This window comes from Carcharodon carcharias, chromosome 3, assembly GCF_017639515.1.
Source record: "Carcharodon carcharias isolate sCarCar2 chromosome 3, sCarCar2.pri, whole genome shotgun sequence".
NCBI classification, from domain to species: domain Eukaryota; kingdom Metazoa; phylum Chordata; class Chondrichthyes; order Lamniformes; family Lamnidae; genus Carcharodon; species Carcharodon carcharias.
Genome location: NC_054469.1, coordinates 143719476 through 143739794, shown reverse-complemented (window position 1 = coordinate 143739794; position 20319 = coordinate 143719476). Strand labels below are relative to the sequence as shown.

The 20319-nt window shown below is 41.0% G+C and overlaps 1 protein-coding gene across 13 annotated transcripts in view; it reads left to right on the top strand.

Moving 5' to 3' along the window:
• osbpl3b (oxysterol binding protein-like 3b) overlaps positions 1-20319 on the top strand; it is a 237289-nt gene that overhangs the window by 85322 nt on the left and 131648 nt on the right. For all 13 annotated transcript variants that reach the window (XM_041183816.1, XM_041183809.1, XM_041183813.1 and 10 more), the window contains 5 exons: positions 120-363; positions 6332-6448; positions 15557-15610; positions 16459-16572; positions 16661-16831. In XM_041183816.1, the coding sequence (XP_041039750.1) occupies positions 271-363; positions 6332-6448; positions 15557-15610; positions 16459-16572; positions 16661-16831 (549 nt within the window). In that variant the 5' untranslated portion in view covers positions 120-270. The remainder of the gene's footprint in view (positions 1-119; positions 364-6331; positions 6449-15556; positions 15611-16458; positions 16573-16660; positions 16832-20319) is intronic.

The following is a 20319-nucleotide window of genomic DNA, read 5'->3' as shown; positions in this document are numbered from 1 at the left end:
ATATTAGCTGCTGAATTGTCTACATACTAACAGAATAGATAGGTAATTTATTAATTTTTGATGCTTTTTTAATTTCAAAGTATGTGCATTTATGTAATCTGTCCATTATTGTTTTATAGGATGAAATTATAAGAGTCACAGAAACAGGACTCCTCTTCACATAACCCGAAGTGATGCTTGCTGTTGATATGAAAGGGACCAAAACAATTTTGAGTTGAATTGCACAATACTAATTTGGTGGTTCCAGAGAACATCCAGACGAACATCATCATGAATAGTGATGGGCAAAGCATTGCAGTGCCACAGAAATTATCAAGCCCCAGCCAGAGTTCCAGCAGCTCTTTTAGACCAGATATTCGACAGGTACAGTATATTCTCTTGTGTGCCTTTTGTGTGTGTAAATTAGCATATATTACAAAGTCATACCTGCAGCCCACATGTGCCCTTAAAAAAAAATGAATGGACGATTTCAGACCACCACCACCCTTTAATTCACATGGTAGTACTTGACTACTAAAAAAAAAGTTGGCCACAAATTTTTGCTTTTTGCTATTTTCTTTTTACTTGATATTAATGGAATAGAACCATACTACTATAGCCCTAACTGAGATTGCGACTGTGCAATAGTATATTGCTTTAATGTAGTGGTCAGTTAGTTTTGAGCAACAGGACACTAAGTAAATGAAATAAAAACAAAAGTCTGGTAGCATCTGTGGGGGGAGAAACGATTAATATTTCAGGCCAATGACCTTTAATCAGAACTGTTCTGTATCCTCGTATATTATTTGGTATACCTGGCTATATTGCACATAGGTAATTTTTCTAGTAATTATTCTAAATCATATGTTCAGTTAAAAGTAAAGTGTTTTGTGTAGCCTGCAGTGTAGACTGCACTGCTATTATTCAAGTTTTTTTAAAATTTGAAAACATAATGGAGATTGCTGTGGTATTTGAGATAATTACGTAAGGTACTGTATCGGTAATCATTTTAGCCTGCTGTTTGACATGGTATAGTTTGAGAAGGAATGTCTTTATAAATAGTTCTGAATGTTATGTATTTGTTTCTCTTAAATATAAATCTGCATGTAACAACCCACCAAAGGATTACTTCAGATGATTGTCTTTACAAGCTTTCGCACTAAAATAGATACTGATGTAACACTTCATGATTTAAATGAGGCCTAAGAACCAAAGGGGGCGATTCCCTCTGTTCCCTGTTTGTAATGATTCATTAAGGCATATATAATGAAAGTGTTTATGATGTCCCAACGCCTCCACTTAAATCAGCTTCACATGACAGATGCGAATTTAAGTTGAGCAAAAATGACCTGGTGTAGGCCATCTGTTCTGGAAGGGAAGGGTGAGGTAGAGCTTGCACAGAATTTTCTGACCACAGTTCTTTTCGCCAATTTAGTAGGTTACTCGCAAATAAAAGCTTACTTGGACACCATGACCTGCACGCTGTTAGAGAGTAGGAAACCCATTCATGCTGCAGCTTGCCATTAAATGGCACGTCATTATGCGATAGAGAAGAGAACTATTTGTTCACAATAGTACAAGGAAGGTGTGCATGGCACTGTTATTTCCAATATTAAAATGCTGGTGACTCTGCTGGAGCAGGTGCACCAATGGAAGGTAGTGGTGCTTAAGGTTGAAATCCAGTAAATTAAAGATTCAGGCTGGCTGAGCAAGTGTAGTCACGCAGTCCTTCATTCTTGGCTTCACATGAGGAGTAAGGTTACTGCCTGTGCCACAGGACTAAAACAGTTCTTATCAAAGCCAAAAATTCGATCCTATATAACTGACAAAGGTTAAACTATCCCTATAGGTTCTTCTCACCTTTTGAGACAGTCGGCTGCACCATCCTTCTCCAATGCTTCTCCACTGGCATTCGGCTGGGTGAGATTGCGCTCAGCTGGATCCATTATTATTTACCTAACCATAGCCAGACAATGGCTGCAATGACTTCTTGTTCCCGTACCATTAGCCCTGATGTTCTCCAAGGATTTATACTTGGTTCCCTCCTATTTCTTAGCTACATGCTGCCCCTTGGTGACATCATCTGAAAACACAGCATCAGTCTTGACATGTGGAAATGTTGAAAGATTTATGGTGCAGAAAGATACCATTCAGCCCATTGTATCTGCTCTGGCTGGAAAAGAATATCCAACCTAATTCCACTTTCCAGCTCTTGCTCCATAGTCCTGAAGGCTGGGGCATCTCAAGCACATATCCAATTGTTTTTTAAATACGATGAGGACTTCTGCCTTTACCACCCTTTTCAGGCAGTGAGTTGCAAGGCCTCCCCCCAATACGTAAATATGGTTTAAGAGCAGGAGTAGGCCTTTTAGCCCTCGAGCTTGTTCTGCCATTCATTAAGATCGTGACCAATCCAATTTGTGACCTTGACTCCAAGCTCCTGCCTACCCCGGTAACCTTTAACTCCTGTGTTAGTCAAGAATCTATCTATCTCTGCCTTGAAAATGTTCAATGATCCTGCCTCCATTGCTCTCTGGGGAAGAGAGTTCCAAAAACACACAACCCTCTGAGAGGAAACATTTCCTCTCATCTCGTCTTAAATGAGAGACCCTTTATTCTTAAACTGTGTCCCCTAGTTCTAGTCTCTCCCACGCGGAAACATCCTTTCAACATTCATCCTGTTAAGTGTTTAAATAAGATCATCTCTCGGTTCTTCTAAACTCCAATGGAGACAGACCCAGAGTGTCCAACCTTTCCTCATAACATAACCCCCATCCCAGGCATCAGTCGAATTAACCTTCTCTGAACTGCTAATGCATTTGTATCCTTTCCTAAATAAGGAGACCAAAACTGTGCACCAGTACCTCAGATGTGTTCTCAACTGCGGCAAAATACTCCTGCTTTTATATTCCATTTCCCTTGCAATAAACATGGAGTATTCATGAAAACCATTGTATCTGTTCATCAGTTTATTTCATACTAAATTATTTTCAATCAACTTCAACTTTATTTGCCTATGTTTTTGTCCAAATTCATTGTACGTTGAGTTTTGGAATATTATTCATATTTTTCACCAATGATGCCCTTAACTTGTGACTTCTTCATGTTATTGATCATGGAAACATGAAGTTGAACATGAATTGAAACTTTTGTGCATATGAAAATGTAAGCTCCATCTCTAGATTCTTATTCATGTATTTTCTATTTAAGCTTCAATAAATGTTATGAATATGTACATACATTTACATAAGCTGTGTTGGTCTTATCGGTTCATGTAATGTTTAAAAATTACACTTTGGATGAATAAAGTATGAAAAACAACTTGGAAAATACTCACTGGATCTGGCAATAACTGTGGAGAGAGAAACAGTTAATATTTCAGGTCAGTAATCTTTAACCGAATTGGAAACAGCCAAAAATGTAACAAGTTTCAAGTAAGTCCAGAGGCCGGAAAAGAGATGAGGAAAGAATAAAGGAGAAAGTCTGTAATACAGTGGAAGTCAGGTAAGAATAAATGACAAAAGGAAGGTGCAAGACAAAACAGGATGAAAGAAAAAACAAGTAAAGGAACAATTGGTCTAGAGGAAGTGTAAATGGGAATAGCAGAATCGTTACTAACAGCTACTGTCTGGCAAAATGGGGGACATGGTTATGATATTCATATTTGTGTGAAACCTTTACATGGGATGTTTCTCTGAAGAAGACTGGCCAAGTGGTCTTGGGATTCTGAAGTTGTTAAAATGATGAGACTGCAAAGAGCATTTGAGGCATTGAGCCTTGAAGTGAAAGTGTGAACAATGGTTTCAGTGGTGTTTAGGTGTTAACAAGTAATGTTCAGGAAGTGGAAGATAGCAGTTACCAACTCAAGTTTTCAACAAAGATCTCATTAGCTGTTGGTGGGAAAAAAAATTCTAACAAATTAAGTGCTGACAGGTACACTAGGTATCTGTGTATCTTAAATCCTCACATGGATCTTTAGATGCAACTTGGTGACCAGTTAAGAGGGAAAGAGTCCTTTGTTTGGGTACTGGATTGAAGGAATTTTGGAAAGCTTTAAAATATCTCTGGTAAAATCTACAAGTAATTCAACTATGATTCATGAGGAATAACCAGGCCAGAATGTGGTAATGACCACTGTCTCAGCACCCCTGTCCACCACCTCCAGTCCCATGCCAAACCATTAAGGCAAAACACACAGGGGATTAAATTGGGTATCTTCTGCGTTGTAGTGTGACTGAGTCACCTATTTGTAATAGAGTTGATCTGTAGACAGTTTTCTAAGTGGAAACATTAGGGGCAGGATTTTGCCCTTGGTAGGGGTGGTCGGGAGGCCGACTGCTGCCCACGATCGGTACCGCACTGTGATTTTATGTGGGCGGGCCAATTAAGGCCCGCCCAGCATGGAATGTGAGTGGCTGCGCTCAGCACTGCCTGTGCGGGCAGGAGGAAGAGGGCAAACAGGCCTAGCGCGAACTTCGCACATGCGTGTGGAAGAATGCTTCAATCTTCCTGAGACATGGAGCTGCCTCGGAGGCGAAACACTCTTTGAAAAAGCTTAATGAGCAAAATAAAAATGTCAAAACATGTCCCCTCATGTGACTCTCACATGAGCAGGGACATGCTTTTAATTCAAGTGCAAAATTTTTATTTGCTTTAGGAAACCTCGGCCCACCTGTGGATTAGGCTTCCTAAAAAATGCAAAGGCTGCTTGGCGTTTTCACCTGCCCACCAACCATTATGTTGGACAGGCAGTGTAAATTTGAAATTAATTACCTTTTTTAATGGCCTTAATAGGCCTTTCAATTGTCGGCGGGTGTGCTGCCGATTCCATGTGTGCCTGCCGAGCGAAATATCATAGGACTATGCAATGATGTCGGCAAGCTCGCCCGACATCATTGCGCGTCGTTTTATGCTCAGCTGGGTCAGGCACGTGTCCGCCTGCTGAGCTCAATATTCTGCCTGAGGTTTATTTACAATACAGCCAGCAGCAATTACATGTGTGCTTTCAGCTCCATCTCTATCTCTACATTGAGGATGTGGCCCTCGCTGCTAACATTGGTTTACACAGATCATGTGATCTTATATTACAGAACTTTTCTTAAAGGCACAGTCCAACATTTAACAAAACCTTAATTACTACACTCTGAAAACAGACAAGAGGATCCTGATGCATATAATTAACCTGGGCCTGTTGATTAAAATGTGGGCAGCCCCCTACCTTGGTTAAGTAAAATGTTTCTTTTTTTGCAGATTAAGCAATTCCTCAATTTTTACAATTCTCATTCTTGTCTTCACACTTGCCGTGTCTCAATTCTCCTTATCTCTGTAACCTCCCAACCCTAAAACCCTTTGATCTATGCTTCATTCTCTAATTCTAGCCTCTTGAACAGCCCAGATTTTAATTGCTCCTCCATTACTTGCTGTGCATTCAGCTACCTAGGCCCTAAGCTTTGGAAATCCCTCCTAACTCGAGAAATGAGACCAGTGGGCTGGCCTTATATGGAGATGCTGGTGTGTTATAATGAAGTTCCCGACGTCCGATGGCAGGGAATGCGGCCCACCATAGGGCGGAGTGGACGATTGCAAACTGGTTTCATAACATTGTGAAACCATTTTTTGGCCACTTTGCCATATTGTCTGCTGGCCACCAAACTGGCCCAATGCCAGCGGGCATGGAAAATTTCGGCTATAAGTAAAGATGGCTGTTTTCATTCCCTAAAGGACAGCAGAGAAGCTAACAATCTTTTTTTTTACTGATGCTAGCTTTTTATTTCTACATTTAAAGTAAAAGCTGAATTGAAACACTCTTACTGCCTTGGTGTGATTTGAACTTGAATTCTGTGGATTATTAATTCATGTCTCTGGCATTACCAGTCTAATGAAACTTCCTTATTCTTGCATTGGGATGGTAGTGTACAGCTTGGGTGATTTGACTACATTTGTTTTATTGCATGTGTTGTGTTGCTACATTAGTCAAACTGTCACAGTAATGCAAAATGTACCATATAACTGCTAGTAAAATACATCATGGTTAGCAAACAGAGAACTAAGTTTTAACTTGAGTTCACCTCAGTTTTTAAGCTTCTGATTTTTTCAAGTAACTAATGTACTCCCCACTTCAGTAGGTTCAAATTGTAAAATATATTACAGAGCTAATGAGTCACATAGAACGATAGGTCTAACTGAGAAGTTATTTAAAATGTACTATGTTTAAAACATCTATGGGGGCAGTTCTAAGGAACAGAATGGAGCATTGGTAATCAACTGAGTTCACAGTTGCATAAATTATTAGCCTAGTGTTAAATGTGTTTTCAAAAATATCCTGAATACTTTGATTTCTTTTCTTGAACAGGACAGCTGGGAGATTGTGGAAGGACTTCGAGATAGTATGAGTAATATCCAAGAACCACAGAAGCAGGAAGGCTACTTGCTGAAGAAGAGAAAGTGGCCTCTCAAAGGTTGGCATAAGGTATGCTTTGTCTATAATTGAGGGAACACTGTGGTATGATAATTGAGCACTTTTATTTTTAGAGCTTAAAAATCTGCATTGATATATTAGCAGACTTAGAAGTGATGTATTTTATTTATACATTTTTTGGTGCATGTCTCTACTTTGAGCACTGCATAATATTATGGGCAACACAGTACCAGTTTCAGGTAGGAGATTTCGTTTGGTCTATCTACCCAAGTGGCCTCCAACTTTTTTGGTTGAAGGACTATTTTTCAAATAGATTTGTAATCATTGACTTGCACCCACCCCCCAACACCCTGGCCCATCTAATCTATGCTATATAATCTAAATATGAAATTGTTTCATGTAAGGAGTGTTTTAATAGTGCTTTTAAGAAAAAGTTATTTACTTACATATATTTAATTTCAGGTTACTAATAGATAAAATATTCAATTTGCTCTCAGCACTCCCCTTTCTGTGCCCGTTCCCAGATGAGGCACTTAACATACTTTGTGCCGCACATGTGTTTCGCTCCATTGCTGCTTTCCTGCTCAGACGGAGCTCATATTTGGCTGCCCACCTGTAAGGCCAGCTCTTTTTAGTAAATTCTTGTGCCTGCCGCGCACCGCCCCCTCCTGGCAGTTTGAGAACCACTGATGCAACCCATCAATCCACTATATTCTTTTGGTAAATTTCTAATAACCCTGAATCAAATTTGTTAACAGCTGCAATTCCTTTTTGAAACTCATTATGGGTTCTTGTTCCACCGCCCTTATTTGGCACTTTTTTCTTAGTAAGAAATAAAGTTCCTCCTACATTTCCAATTTTACATAGAAACATAGAAAATAGGAGCAGGAGTAGGCCATTCGGCCCTTCGAGCCAGCTCCGACATTCATTATGATCACGGCTGATCTTCCAACTCTACAGCCTGCTCCTGCTTTCTCTCCATTCCCATTGATCCCTTTTGCCCCAAGAGCTATATCTAACTCCTCCTTGAAAACATACAATGTTTTGGTCTCAACTACTTTCTGTGGTAGTGAATTCCACAGGCTCATCACTCTCTGGGTGAAGAAATTCTCCTCATCTCAGTCCTAAATGGCCTACCCCATATCCTCAGACTGTGACCCCTGGTTCTAGACTCCCCCACCATTGGGAACATCCTTCCTGCATCTACCCTGTCTAGTCTTGTTAGAATTTTATAGTTTCTATGAGATCCCCTCTCATTCTTCTGAACTTCAGCGAATATAATCCTAATCGATTCAATCTCTCCTCATATGTCAGTCCCTCCAACACAGGAATCTGTCGGGTAAACCTTTGCTGTACTCCCTCTAAAGAAAGTACATCCTTCCTCAGATATGGAGACCAAAACTGCACACATTATCCCAGATGTGGTTTCACCAAGGCCCTGTACAATTGCAGCAAGACATCCCTATTCCTGTACTCGAATCCTCTCACTATGAAGGCCAACATACCATTTGCCTTCTTTATCGGCTGCTGCACCCGTATGCTTACTTCAGTGACTGGTGTACAAGGACACCCAGGTCTCGTTGCACATTCCCCTCTCTCAATTTATAGCCATTCAGATAATCTGCCTTCCTGTTTTTGCTACAAAAATGAATAACCTCACATTTATCCACATTATACTGCATCTGCCATGCATTTACTCACTCACTCAGCTTGTCCAAATCATCTGCATCCCCCTCACAACTCATGCTCCCACCCTCCCACCCAGCTTTGTGTCATCTGCAAGTTTGGAGATATTACATTTAATTCCCTCATCTAAATAATTAATATATATTGTGAATAACAATTTTGTTTTGTGAATTTCTCCCTTTCTGCTTAAATTCTGTACATGGCAGAAAAGCTTACTTGGATCCAATTTCTTTGATTCTTTTGTAAGTTGTGTGTATTAACATTCATTTTTTGGTACTTTGCCCAATTTGAGACTGTCTGCAAATTTGGTCAATACCTCCCTCTAAATCAACATAAAAATTACATGAAGCATTGGGCCAAACCCAAACTTTGTAACACTTGATTAGTAACTGGCTGCCAACCAGATAACTGCCTATGCACTGAGACTTATGTTGCATGCCTTCTCAAAATCTAGGTAGATAACATCCGCCATATCTCATCTTCTTATTTGGTCTGTTATCTCAAAGGAATCCAATAAATGAGACAACTATGAACTCCCAGTTTTAAAACTACGCTGACTATCCCAATTTAGCTTATGGCCCTCAGGATGCTCCCTTGTAACGAACTTAATGATGCTTTCGCACCCTTCCTCAATAATAGAAATAAGGCTCAAAAGGTCTTCAATTTAATAATTTTTTTTTTTTTGAAGCTGTCTAACAGCCCACTGGGATCAGTTGACTTGAGTGCAGCCAATTCTGAAAGAGGCATCTGCTGGAGCATTCTCAATTGTTTGAGCTAATTCCTTCACCTTTCAAACTGGGAGCCTAATCTATCTTGAGCTTCAACAACCTCCCCACATTTCCTGACTTGTAATTTTAAAATTTGCAGTCTACATTCACAAATTCTGGCATTTCTGCTTTCATTTCTTTTGTGAACAGTTTTGAGAAATAGCAGTTGAGTACTTCAATTGTTCTGTAGTAATTTCTTTATCTATGTGTATCACATCCTCATTGTCTATTTTTAGTAGGCCAAGATTTCTTTGCATCCTTTACTTATTCGTAACTAATGCGTTAACTTTTCTGATTTATGTTTCCAGCAGTGCTTCCCTTGCAAACTTCCGGCCTATCTTTGCAGTTCTCACAAACCTGTTCCTTCTCTGACCATTAGAACAGTTTGTCCTGATTTTGCATTTGTCATGACGGGAAATTGTCAGCACTTGCTGTCATTACTCATCTGAAACTGACAACAATTTCTGGAGTCTGCGTGTGTGCTGTTAAGTGAGGAAATCCACAAGTTGCTGTCAGTGATTCTATGCCCCTCTATAGAGTGTGCTTTTGAAGTCTTTGCAGATGGCATTAAATTAGAATTCACTGAACTGACGAGAACTTCCCCTCTGACGTTGTAATATCACTGTTTAAAAATAGTTGCACCTTATTAATGAGATGTAACTGGATTTTCTTTATAGCATGCCAAGTTATAGCAACTGCTGGACAACATCTGTGACCCTGGAAAACTAATTTTATATTTGCATAATATTAAATGTTTCCATTGACAATTACATATTTTTATAATTTTTTTAAATGTGCATTTCCCAATCTTTATTTTGCTTTCTGTAAAATGTATAAAAATCAAAGGATAATCAGTGCTACTTCCAGGTTTGGGGACTGTGATTGGCTTTATGTTTTATGCTGCTTGATGATCTTCCTGGAGATTCTCTATACTTGATATCAAAGTATAGTTGAGAAATGTGATATCTATGCCACGCAGATTGCTACATCTTCGTGGGCAACATTCTTCAGGTCAGTGGTAAGCACGCCCCCTCATCACTGACTGCAAAATCCAGGCCATTGTATACTTTCTATTTCATTCTAATCCTTTTCACAACTTTGTTAGCAACTTAACTGGCCTTACTATTTTTATTCTGTTTTTGGCCTATTTCAAAAATGAATTTTTTTTTTGCACCTTAAAATCTAACCCTTTGAAACAATTGTAGTTTTCTTTCTGGAGTATTGTCCCATTTTACCATTCTTGCGCTCTAAAAATCAGCTTTAAAATTTAAGCTTTTTAATTGGCTTCTTTCTTCTCTGCAGATCTGATTTAAATTACTCCACCATTAAGAGCTGTGTCTTCAGTTGCCAGGGCCTGAGGTTCTGGAATATGCTCCCCGAGCCTCTCCCTACCTGTCTCCCTCACTTCAAATCGACCTCTTTAACCTTGCTTTTGGTCACCAATCTTCATTTCTTATGTGGCATGGTGCCAATTTTTATTTGATGCTCCTATAAAGGGCCTTGGGACATTGTACTTATTGTGTTAAAGATGCTATATAAATGCCAAGTTTTTATTTTCTGCCAGAACATTATGGCTGCAAGATATTAAATATTCCCATATTTCTAATTTGCTTATTGTTAGTTTTACACGTAAAACAGTAGAACAATACAATATAGAAAGCAGCCATTTAGTCCATCAGGCCTTTGAAAGAGCCTATCCAATTTGAGAAGAATTGGGTCAAAGTACCCTCCTCCCTCCAATCCCACTTTATAAATAGCACTCTCAATACCTATAATAACGGTTAGAAATAGTTGAAAAGCTTATAAATCTGTCAGACATCATTTGAGTAGGCACTTGAAAAATCATTAACCTCCCCAGAAGCTCATAAATCTGTCCAGATAAACAAACATTACTTGAAAACCCATTATCCTTTTCAGGAACTTGCAAATTTGTCAAAGCCACCAAATTCTTCTTTCCTAGGATAGCTGAATAAACAAGTTCGGCACCACAGAATCCATGAATGCTTTTGAAGGTAGCCAAAAGTTCATACATCTGTAAAAGCCTTCAAACAGCCAAACAGATGGCTCAGCTGTTATGCAAATAATGAATGAAAGCAATGGGGAGAGTTTACTCAATTAACTTTGAGTCTCTCACTGGGCTAACTTTTCAGTATTGTACAATGTAAAATAGATTATCTACTGGTTAAAGTTCTATTTTATTGCATTTAAAGACTTCAAAAAATTTTTGCAATAGTGTTCTTTCACTTGACAGCTTTCCAGGTGTCAAAATTAAAAACCTGGTAGCCGCATTATTTAATGGCCATTTGCCGTTTCCAATCACAACACTCTGATAACTCACTTTAGTAAACACAGATGTAACACGGGCTGCAGCATTTCATGATGAACTATAAAGGAAGCAACGCCATTTTTATTCACCTTTTATACTCTTATCGCCCCCAATTCATGGTTCATGTCCCCTCCACTGAGCAGGTGTGATTTGGAAAGGCTTCTAAAACATGGCTGACCTCATGAAAATTCTGAAAGTTCTGAAATACCCACTTCCAGAATGATAGTGGCAAATTCTAAATGCAGTATTTGGGCTTCCCGACACATCCCCTTTCCTATTCCGCTGAAAGGAGCTGGAGATGGTAATGCAGGTAGTACTCCCATCTTTGCCACTCAGCAACCACCCTTTTTTAAATCCTCACTGCAAAATCCTGGTCTGTGCCACTATTTATAAAGCCAAGGACCCAGTGTGCATTTTATAAACAGCCTTCTGAACTTGCCTGGCTCCCTTCAAAGACTTGTGTATCCCCAGGTGTCTCTGCTCCTGCAGCCCCTTCAGAATTGTATTATTTAGGTTAAATTGCCTCTCGTTATCATTCCCACCAAACACTCTTTTCTGTGTTAAATTTCATTTGCCGGTTGTGTGTCCATTTAATCAGTGTATGTTTGTTAAGGTCCATTATTACCCTCCTCACTTTTTACTACATTTAGTTAGAATATAGGTAGTTAGTGTTTTGGCACTTTTTGACACTAAATTCAGTATTGTATTTTTTAATGGTTTCTTACCCTACTACCTTAGATACTAATGCCCTCAATTCCTCTAAATTCCTACCAGTAAGCAGGTATCCCCATTGTATACCATATAGATGTAAGAAATGATTTATGAACTCAGTTGGGGGAGGTGATGGCATAAGTGGCATTGTCACTAGTAATCCAGAGACCCAGGGTAATGCTCTGGGTACCTGGGTTCGAACCCGTCAAGGCAGATGGTGGAATTTAAATTCAATAAAAATCTGGAATTAAAAATCTAACGAGGACCATGGAACTATTGTCGATTGTTTCAAAAACCCACCTGGTTCACTAATCCCTTGTAGGGAAGGAAATCTGCTGTCCTTGTCTGGTCTGGTCTACGTGTGTGACATCAGACCTCTGAAATGGCCTAGCAAGCCACTCAGTTCTATCAAACCCATACAACACCTCAAAAAAGGAATGAAACAGGACAGACCACCCAGCATCGACCTAGGCAGTGGCAACGGCAATCTCATCCCTGTCAGTCCTGCAAGGTCCTCCTTACTAACATCTGGGGGGCTAGTGCCAAAATTGGGAGAGCTGCCTCACAGACTAGTCAAACAATAACCTGACATAATCATCCTCACGAATCATACCTTACAGATAATGTCCCAGACATCACCATTGCCATCCCTGGATATGTCCTGTCCCACCTGCAGAACAGGCCCAGCAGAGGTGGCGGCACAATGGTATACAGTCAGGAGAGAATTGCCCCGAGAGTCCTCAACATTAACTCCGGACCCCATGAAGTCTCAGGGCATCAGGTCAAACGTGGGCAAGGAAACCTCCTGCTGCTTAACATGTACCGCCCTCCCTCAGCAGCTGAATCAGTGCTCCTCTATGTTGAACACCACTTGGAGGAAGCACTGAGTGTGGCAAAGGTGCAGAATGTACTCTGGTGGGGCACTTCAATGTCCATCGCCAAGAGTGGCTTGGTACCACCACTACTGAGCGAGCTGGCTGAGTCCTAAATGACTTAGCTGCGAGACGTGGTCTGTGGCAGGAGGTGAGGGAACCAACAAGAGGGAAAAACGTACTTGACCTCATCCTCACCAACCTGCCTGCCGCAGATGCATCTGTCTATGATAGTATTGATAGGAGTGACCACCGCACTGTCATTGTGGAGACGAAGTCCTGCCTTGACATAGAGGATACCCTCCATCATGTTGTGTGGCACAACCACCATGCTAAATGGGATAGATTTTGAATACATCTAGCAACTCAAGACTGGACATCCATGAGGTGCTGTGAGCCATCAGCAGCAGCAGAATTGTATTCAAATGCAATCTGTAACCTCATAGCCCAGCATATCCCCCATTCTACCATTACCATCAAGCCATGGGATCAACCCTAGTTCAATTTAGAGTGCAGGAGGACATGCCAGGAGCAGCAGCAGGCATACCTAAAAATGAGGTGTCGACCTGTTGAAGCTATAGCATAGGACCACTTGCGTGCCAAACAACATAAGCAGCAAGTGATGGACAGAGCTAAGCAATCCCACAACCAACGGATCAGATCTAAGCTCTGCAGCTCTGCCACATACAGTTGCGAATAGTCGTGGACAATTAAACAACTCACTGGAGGAGGAGGCTCCACAAATATCCCCACCCTCAATCATGGATGAGCCCAGCACATCAGTGCAAAAGATGAGGCTGAAGTGTTTGCTACTATCTTTAGCCAGAAGTGCTGAGTGAATAATGCATCTCAGCCTCCTCTGGAGGTCCTCAGCATCACAGATGCCAGTCTTCAGCCAATTCAATTCACTCCATGTGAGATCAAGAAAGGGCTGAAGGCCACTGGACACTGCAAAGGCAATGGGCCCTGACGATATTTAAGCAATAGCACTGAAGACTTGTGCTTCAGAACTTGCCAAGCTTCTAACCAAGTTGTTCTAGTACAGCGACAACACTGGCATCCACCTGGCTATGTGAAAAATTGCCCAGGAATGTCCTGTCCACAAAAAGCAGGACAAATCCAACCCGGCTAATTACCACCCCACCAGTCTACTCTCCATCAGTAATGGAAGGAGTCATCAACAGTGTTATCAAGCAGCACTTGCTTAGCGATAACCAGCTCACTGACACCCAGTTTGGATTCCGCCAGGGCCACTCAGCTCCTAACCTCATTACAGCCTTGGTTCAAATATGGTCAAAAAAAACGGAACTTCCGAGGTGAGGTAAGAGTGATTGCCCTTGATATCAATGCCGCATTTGATTGAGTGTGGCATCAAGGAGCCCTAGCAAAACTGGAGTCAATGGGAATCAGGTGGAAAACTCTGCTGGTTGGAGTCATACCTAGCACAAAGGAAGATGGTTGTTGGAGGTCAGTCATCTCCGCTCCAGGCCATCACCGCAGAAGCTCCTCAGGGCAGTGTTCTCAGCCCAACCATCTTCAGCTGCTTCATCAATGACCTTCCTTCCATCATAAGGTCAGAAGTGGGGATGTTCGCTGATGTTTGCACAATGTTCAGCAGCATTCGCGACTCCTCAGATACTGAAGCAGTCTATGTCCAAATGCAGCAAGACATTGTCAGTATCCAGGCTTGGACTGACAAGTGGCAAATAACATTCACACCACACAAGTGTCAGGCAATGACTATCTCCAACAAGAGAGAATCCAACCATACCCCTTGATGTTCAAGGGCATCACCATCACTAAATCCCGCACTATCAACATCCTGGGAGTTATCATTGGCCAGAAACTGAACTGGAATAGCCATATAAATACTGTGGCTACAAGGGCAGGTCAGAGGCTAGGAATCGTGTGATGAGTAACCACCTCCTGACTCCCCAGAGCCTGTCCACCACCGACAAGGCACAAGTCAGGAGTGTGATAGAATACTCCCCACTTGCCTAGACGAATGTACCTCCCATGACACTCAAGAAGCTTGACACCATCCAGGCCAAATCAGCTGGCTTGATTGGCACCCCATCCACAAGCATTCATTCCCTCCACCACTGTTGCACAGTAGCAGTAGTGTGTACCATCTACAAGATGCACTGTAGGAATTCACCAAGGCTCCTTCGACAGCACCTTCCAAACCCATGACCCATCTAGAAGGACAAGGGTAACAGACAAGTGGGAATATCACCACTTGGAAGTTCCCCTCCAAGCCACTCACCATCCTGACTTGGAAATATATTGCCATTCCTTCACTGTCGCTGGGTCAAAATCCTGGAACTCCCTCCCTAACAGCACCATGGGTGTACCAACACAACATGGACTGCAGTGGTCCAAGAAGGCAGCTCACCACCACCTTCTCAAGGGCAACTAGGATGGGCAATAAATGCTGGCCCAGCCAGTGAAGCCCTCATCCCATGAATGCATAAAAAATAAGTTTAACACTGTCACCATCAAAATGGAAATGAGGGTTAGTTCCGACCTTCTCTCTGCCAACAAAGGCACATCGTTTGACTAAGACTTCATAAAGTGAGTGCTTCTGCAAGAATCGTGGTTAATAGCAGATGTATAGATTGAGTTTTTATGGAGTGTTTGTACTAGAATGAGAGCTCAGGAAATTTTCTGTAAGGTGCTTTTTTTTTTGCTCTGTTTTATGAGCATATGAACCCAAGATGTGTTGTGCAGTTATTGTAATACATTAACTTTCTTTTTCAGTTAAACCTTGAGTAAATGTCCTTATTTTCACTTCCAGCGATACTTCTTTTTAGATAAAGGGATCATGAAGTACTCAAAATCTCAGGCTGATGTAAGTATAAAAGAGTAATATTTGAATGCGTGTTTTTTGCTATGCTGTTCTAGCAACAAGCTATATAGGAATATCCTTAAATTGACTTTTTTTTTTGAATAACCACAATAAAATTCGTGAATAAAATGTACCTTACCTTCTGATTATGATTCGCAACTTGGATCTCTGGATATGAAAACTGGATATGTAACAATATTAATAAATCAAATAAAAAGAATGAACTTGCTCCCCTCTTGTACTTCAGAATATCTACAATACTTATCTATGCAAATGCCCTCCTGGCTAATCTCTCATCTTCCACCTACTGTAAACTTGAGTTCATCAGAAAATGTTTTCTAACTCGCAGCAAGTGCTGTTCACCCATTGTCTCTGTGCTTCCTGACCTACGCTGGTTCTTGGCCCATCTTGTTTTTAAAATTGAAATACTTGTGTTCAGATCCCTCAATGTCTTCGCCCTCCCTTTCTCATTAAGCTCCTCCAATAACTGTGTTCCTCAACTCTGACCAACTTGCGTATCCCCCAATTCTTTCACCTCACCATTGGCGGCTGTGCCTTCAGCAGCCTTGTACTCTATGCTTAGGAATTTCCCTTTCAAAACTTCTCCATATCCTACTTCAAGATTCCCCTTGAAACCTTATTGATCAAACAAGCTTAATGTCCTAATGTCTCCTCCATTGACTTGGTGAAAAGTTTTGTTTCTGTTCCTTTGAAGTGCCTTGACATGTAAAAGGGGCTACATAAATGACAATTGTGATATAATATTTGGCATTGTTCTGGCGCATCAACTGGAGACCTAATACTGTACCTGTATCTGCAGAGAGTGAGTTTTTAAAAAAATTATTTTTTAGATTGAGAAAGGAAAACTTCATGGATGCATTGATGTGGGGCTGTCTGTGATGTCGATAAAGAAGAAAACAAAACGCATTGATCTGGATACCGAAGAGCATATATATCATTTGAAGGTACCTACAATATTCTGTTTGCTTGAATCTGTACTGATGACTTTTTTATTGTGATAACACACAGTTGAATGAAATGTATCTTTGCTAGGTAAAATTCCAGGAGTCTTTTGATGATTGGGTAGCAGAGTTGCGTCATCACAGACTATACCGCCAAAATGAAATTGCCAAGTTTCCACATGATGTGGCTAATCACTTCTTCACAATCTCGTCTGCCGCAGACTCATCACCGAGCTCTTTGGACTCCCCTTCTTTCAGAAAGGTATTCCAATAACTAAAATTTGGTACAATCAAGTTTTAAAAATGGAAGTTTAATCTTAGATTTCAACAGAAAATGCTACAAATGCCAGCATTTTGGATCCTACAGGATGTGAATTAGAAATTGTGATTGTAATATTTTCTTTCCTTTCCATATGGTACTCCATGTAACAAATTAGCTGAAAATTGACTGAAATTAACCATGCGGTTAGAATCAGCTGGAGGACCTAGGTTTTTGAGTCCTTGATTATAAATTTACATTTAGTTGTGCAAACTCAGAGGTGCCAGTTTCATTGTTGAATCATCTGATCTTAGCTAGGGCATCAATTGGCCTTGCAGACCTTGGGCTATTAATGCCTCTATGTCTCTAGTTCTTAATTGCTAATTATGTGCATTAGTATTGAACAGATTCAGACTTGGCTGACAGTTTGATGTCTGGGCATATAGAGAATGACCACTTTGACTAAGACCAAAGTGCTTTCATCATCCATGAAACTATTCCAGCAAGAATTGGTGCCTACAATATGTCAGTGTTGGATCAGTTAGAATCACTCTTGTTTGAGCAGTTTGTGGGTCCAAATTCTACTCCAGTGATTTGAGTGTGCAATCTAGGCTGATCCTTTGGTGTAGTGCAGAGGGAGTAGTGACTTTTTGTTGATGCTGTTTTTCAAGTGAGATGGATGTGAAAATAAAAATCCCCTGGCATTACTTGAAGATGAAAGAATTTCTTCTGGTCTTGCCTAGTAATTATTCTTTAACCATATTTAACTTGATTAGAATAAAAATAGAAAGTGCTGTAAATAACTCAGCAGGTCAGTCAGTGTCTGTGGTGAGAGAAACAACGTTTCAGGTTGATGATGGAAAGCTTTGGTTTATTTACATTTAAATGTTATCTTGTAAAGCAAAGATATTATCTGTAAACCTGCACTCATGGTGGGGAAGAGAGGTAACCAATTTTATTGAATAGCCTACTGTGAGTCACTGAATGCGGAGGACATCAGAGTTGAAGCCCTCTCACTAGCTGAGAGGATAGAGAAATGAACAAAAGGACACAAACAGTCAGTGAAGTTTTAAAAATGACAAGGATCCAAAGCTAGAAACTGAAATGCAAGTGTTCAGTTTTTTGAGATAGGAATCGCCTGGAAAGAAGGATATTTACAAAAATAAGTAAGTCAACCCATTAGAGGGCTAGCGTGTGTGGATTGTTGTTTGTTTCCAAAGTTTCTAGAAGAATAATGAGATTGAATGAAGTAGTGGTATTTTCTGTGTGTTCTTTTGTTGCCTACAGATGAAACAATTTACTAATTCCAATCTGGCCTCATCTCCTTGGACAGAATCTTATGTTTGGCGAGCGGGGGTGAGGCCCACTCGCTGACACGTAAAGTGACACGGGGAGATGGGCATGCGTCACAACGTCATCCCCTGTCATTTAGATTTTCAGGTTGGCGGGTGTGCAGCCGACTTGGCTACGCGCCCGCCGACCTGTCAATAGCCTTTTAAGGCCATTAACAAACTAATTGAAACCATTAATGGACCTGCCTGTCCAACCTTAAGGTTGGCGGCAGGCCAGGAGAAAGCATGAAACCTCATCCACGGACAGGATGAGGTTTCATGAGTGATTTTTTTAAAAAATCCCAGAATATTTCAAAATAAAAGTTATGGACATGTTCCAATTCATGTGACATGGCAGCAAAACTTTTCTCTTTGGTTGAAGTTTCAAATCTGAGCATCTCCCTGAGGTAGCACTTTTCGCATGCATGAAAGAGCGCACTCCCAGCTTGGAATCCTCCATCACCACCACCACCACCACCACCACCCGCCCCCAGCCTATACAGGAAGCATATAGCGCTTCTTGGCGGAAGTCACACTGGGCAGGCCTATTAAGGCCTGCCCATGTAAAATGGCGGTGTACCTAAGGCAGAACAGACATTTTAACAATGATGTTTGTTAGAAGTGCATGTTATGTAAGTAATGGGACCAAGACCTCACACTCTGTCGTTTGGTAGTACAGAACTTGCTGAAGAAAGAGACATATCAAAGCTTTCCGTCTTGCACTCATCAGGAACCTTCGCAAGAATACCAATATAAGGGGAAGAAAACAATTTATATTGAATGTGAAGAGAGGCTGATTAGTTGGCAAGTGGACTCTGGTAGAGGCGTTGCCATGGAGAGTGCACCAGTGATGGTGATTGACAGCTGCCAAGCACTGTTTGAAATTTAAGCCAGGCAGCTTCACCCTGATTGGTCAAGGCATTGACCCGAGGAATGAGTCAATAAATGGCTGTCACTTATTTTGTTTAGCTGAAACAGTCGCAATGTACGTACATGTTCTTTCTGTCTGCAAAGAACAGGGCCCTGTGTATTAATATATGTAGCTTCTAGTACACACAATCTTAAATTGGTTGTCAGCGTAATTCTTAGCACACTGAGGATTATTTAGCAAATGTTGTCCAATCGTGGAATCACATCTAATGTTGAACACTGTTTTGAGTTTTGCAAGCACAAGCTGGTGTGGCCTGTGTCTTGTACAGTGCAAGCAACGGCTGGGACATGCTGTTTGATATGATCCTTCAGTCTTTGGGATGTATGGCCTACATAGTGAGCATCACACTGGCACTGAAATTCGTGTACTACATTACTCATTTGTGTGATAGGTAGAATGTCCCTTTGGCTTAACGGCAGCATCCTGTTAGTGGCAAATACCACTCGTGTTGCTATTGCATATTGCCTTCCAGGGCAATCTGAGGTAGACTGGGCACTTTTCAGGGCCGAAAGTGATGGTCATAGGCCCTTTCATGAGTTTGCATGATATACAGCATGAAATGATCTGAACAGGGTAGCAGTTATCTTGCAGAATGCCTTTGAAGCACCCTATTTCAGCATCAAGCTTGCATGGTGAACAAAAGATTCAGACCCTGTTTACAAGGTTGCCGATAAGACTACCTTATAGTGTGTGGAACTGTAAGAATCCCAGCGTGTATATTGACCAGTGAAGGTAGGCTTGTGGTAGACCGTGGTAGAGAACCCCTTGGCAGATTTCTCACCTAGTACGTTAAAGGAGTTCATTTGACTGCTCTTTATCAAAGGTGAATTTCAACGCAGGATGGAGCCCATTAAGACATGTAAGGAAATTATTACATCTGTGGATTTAAATATAGCAAACGTATCATCCACATATCAGAAATATATGAGGAACCCAACAAAGGTATTTGTGAGAGCTGGGTCTAGAGGCAATCCCATGGCAACCCCATCTATTTGGGCATAAATGGTGTCATTAAAACTGAACTGAACTGTGGGAGCTGCCAAGTTCATAAGTTCAGTGAATACTGATTCACGCAATGGTGGAGGATCTGGATTGCCATGATATAGTGCTGCAGTGCAAATATCCATGGCTTCCTTAAGTGGAACATTGGTGGATAGGCTAGCAATGTCAAATGAGCACTTGGACACAGCATTGCTGGCGATATTTAAGTCCTGTACGGCCTCCACAAA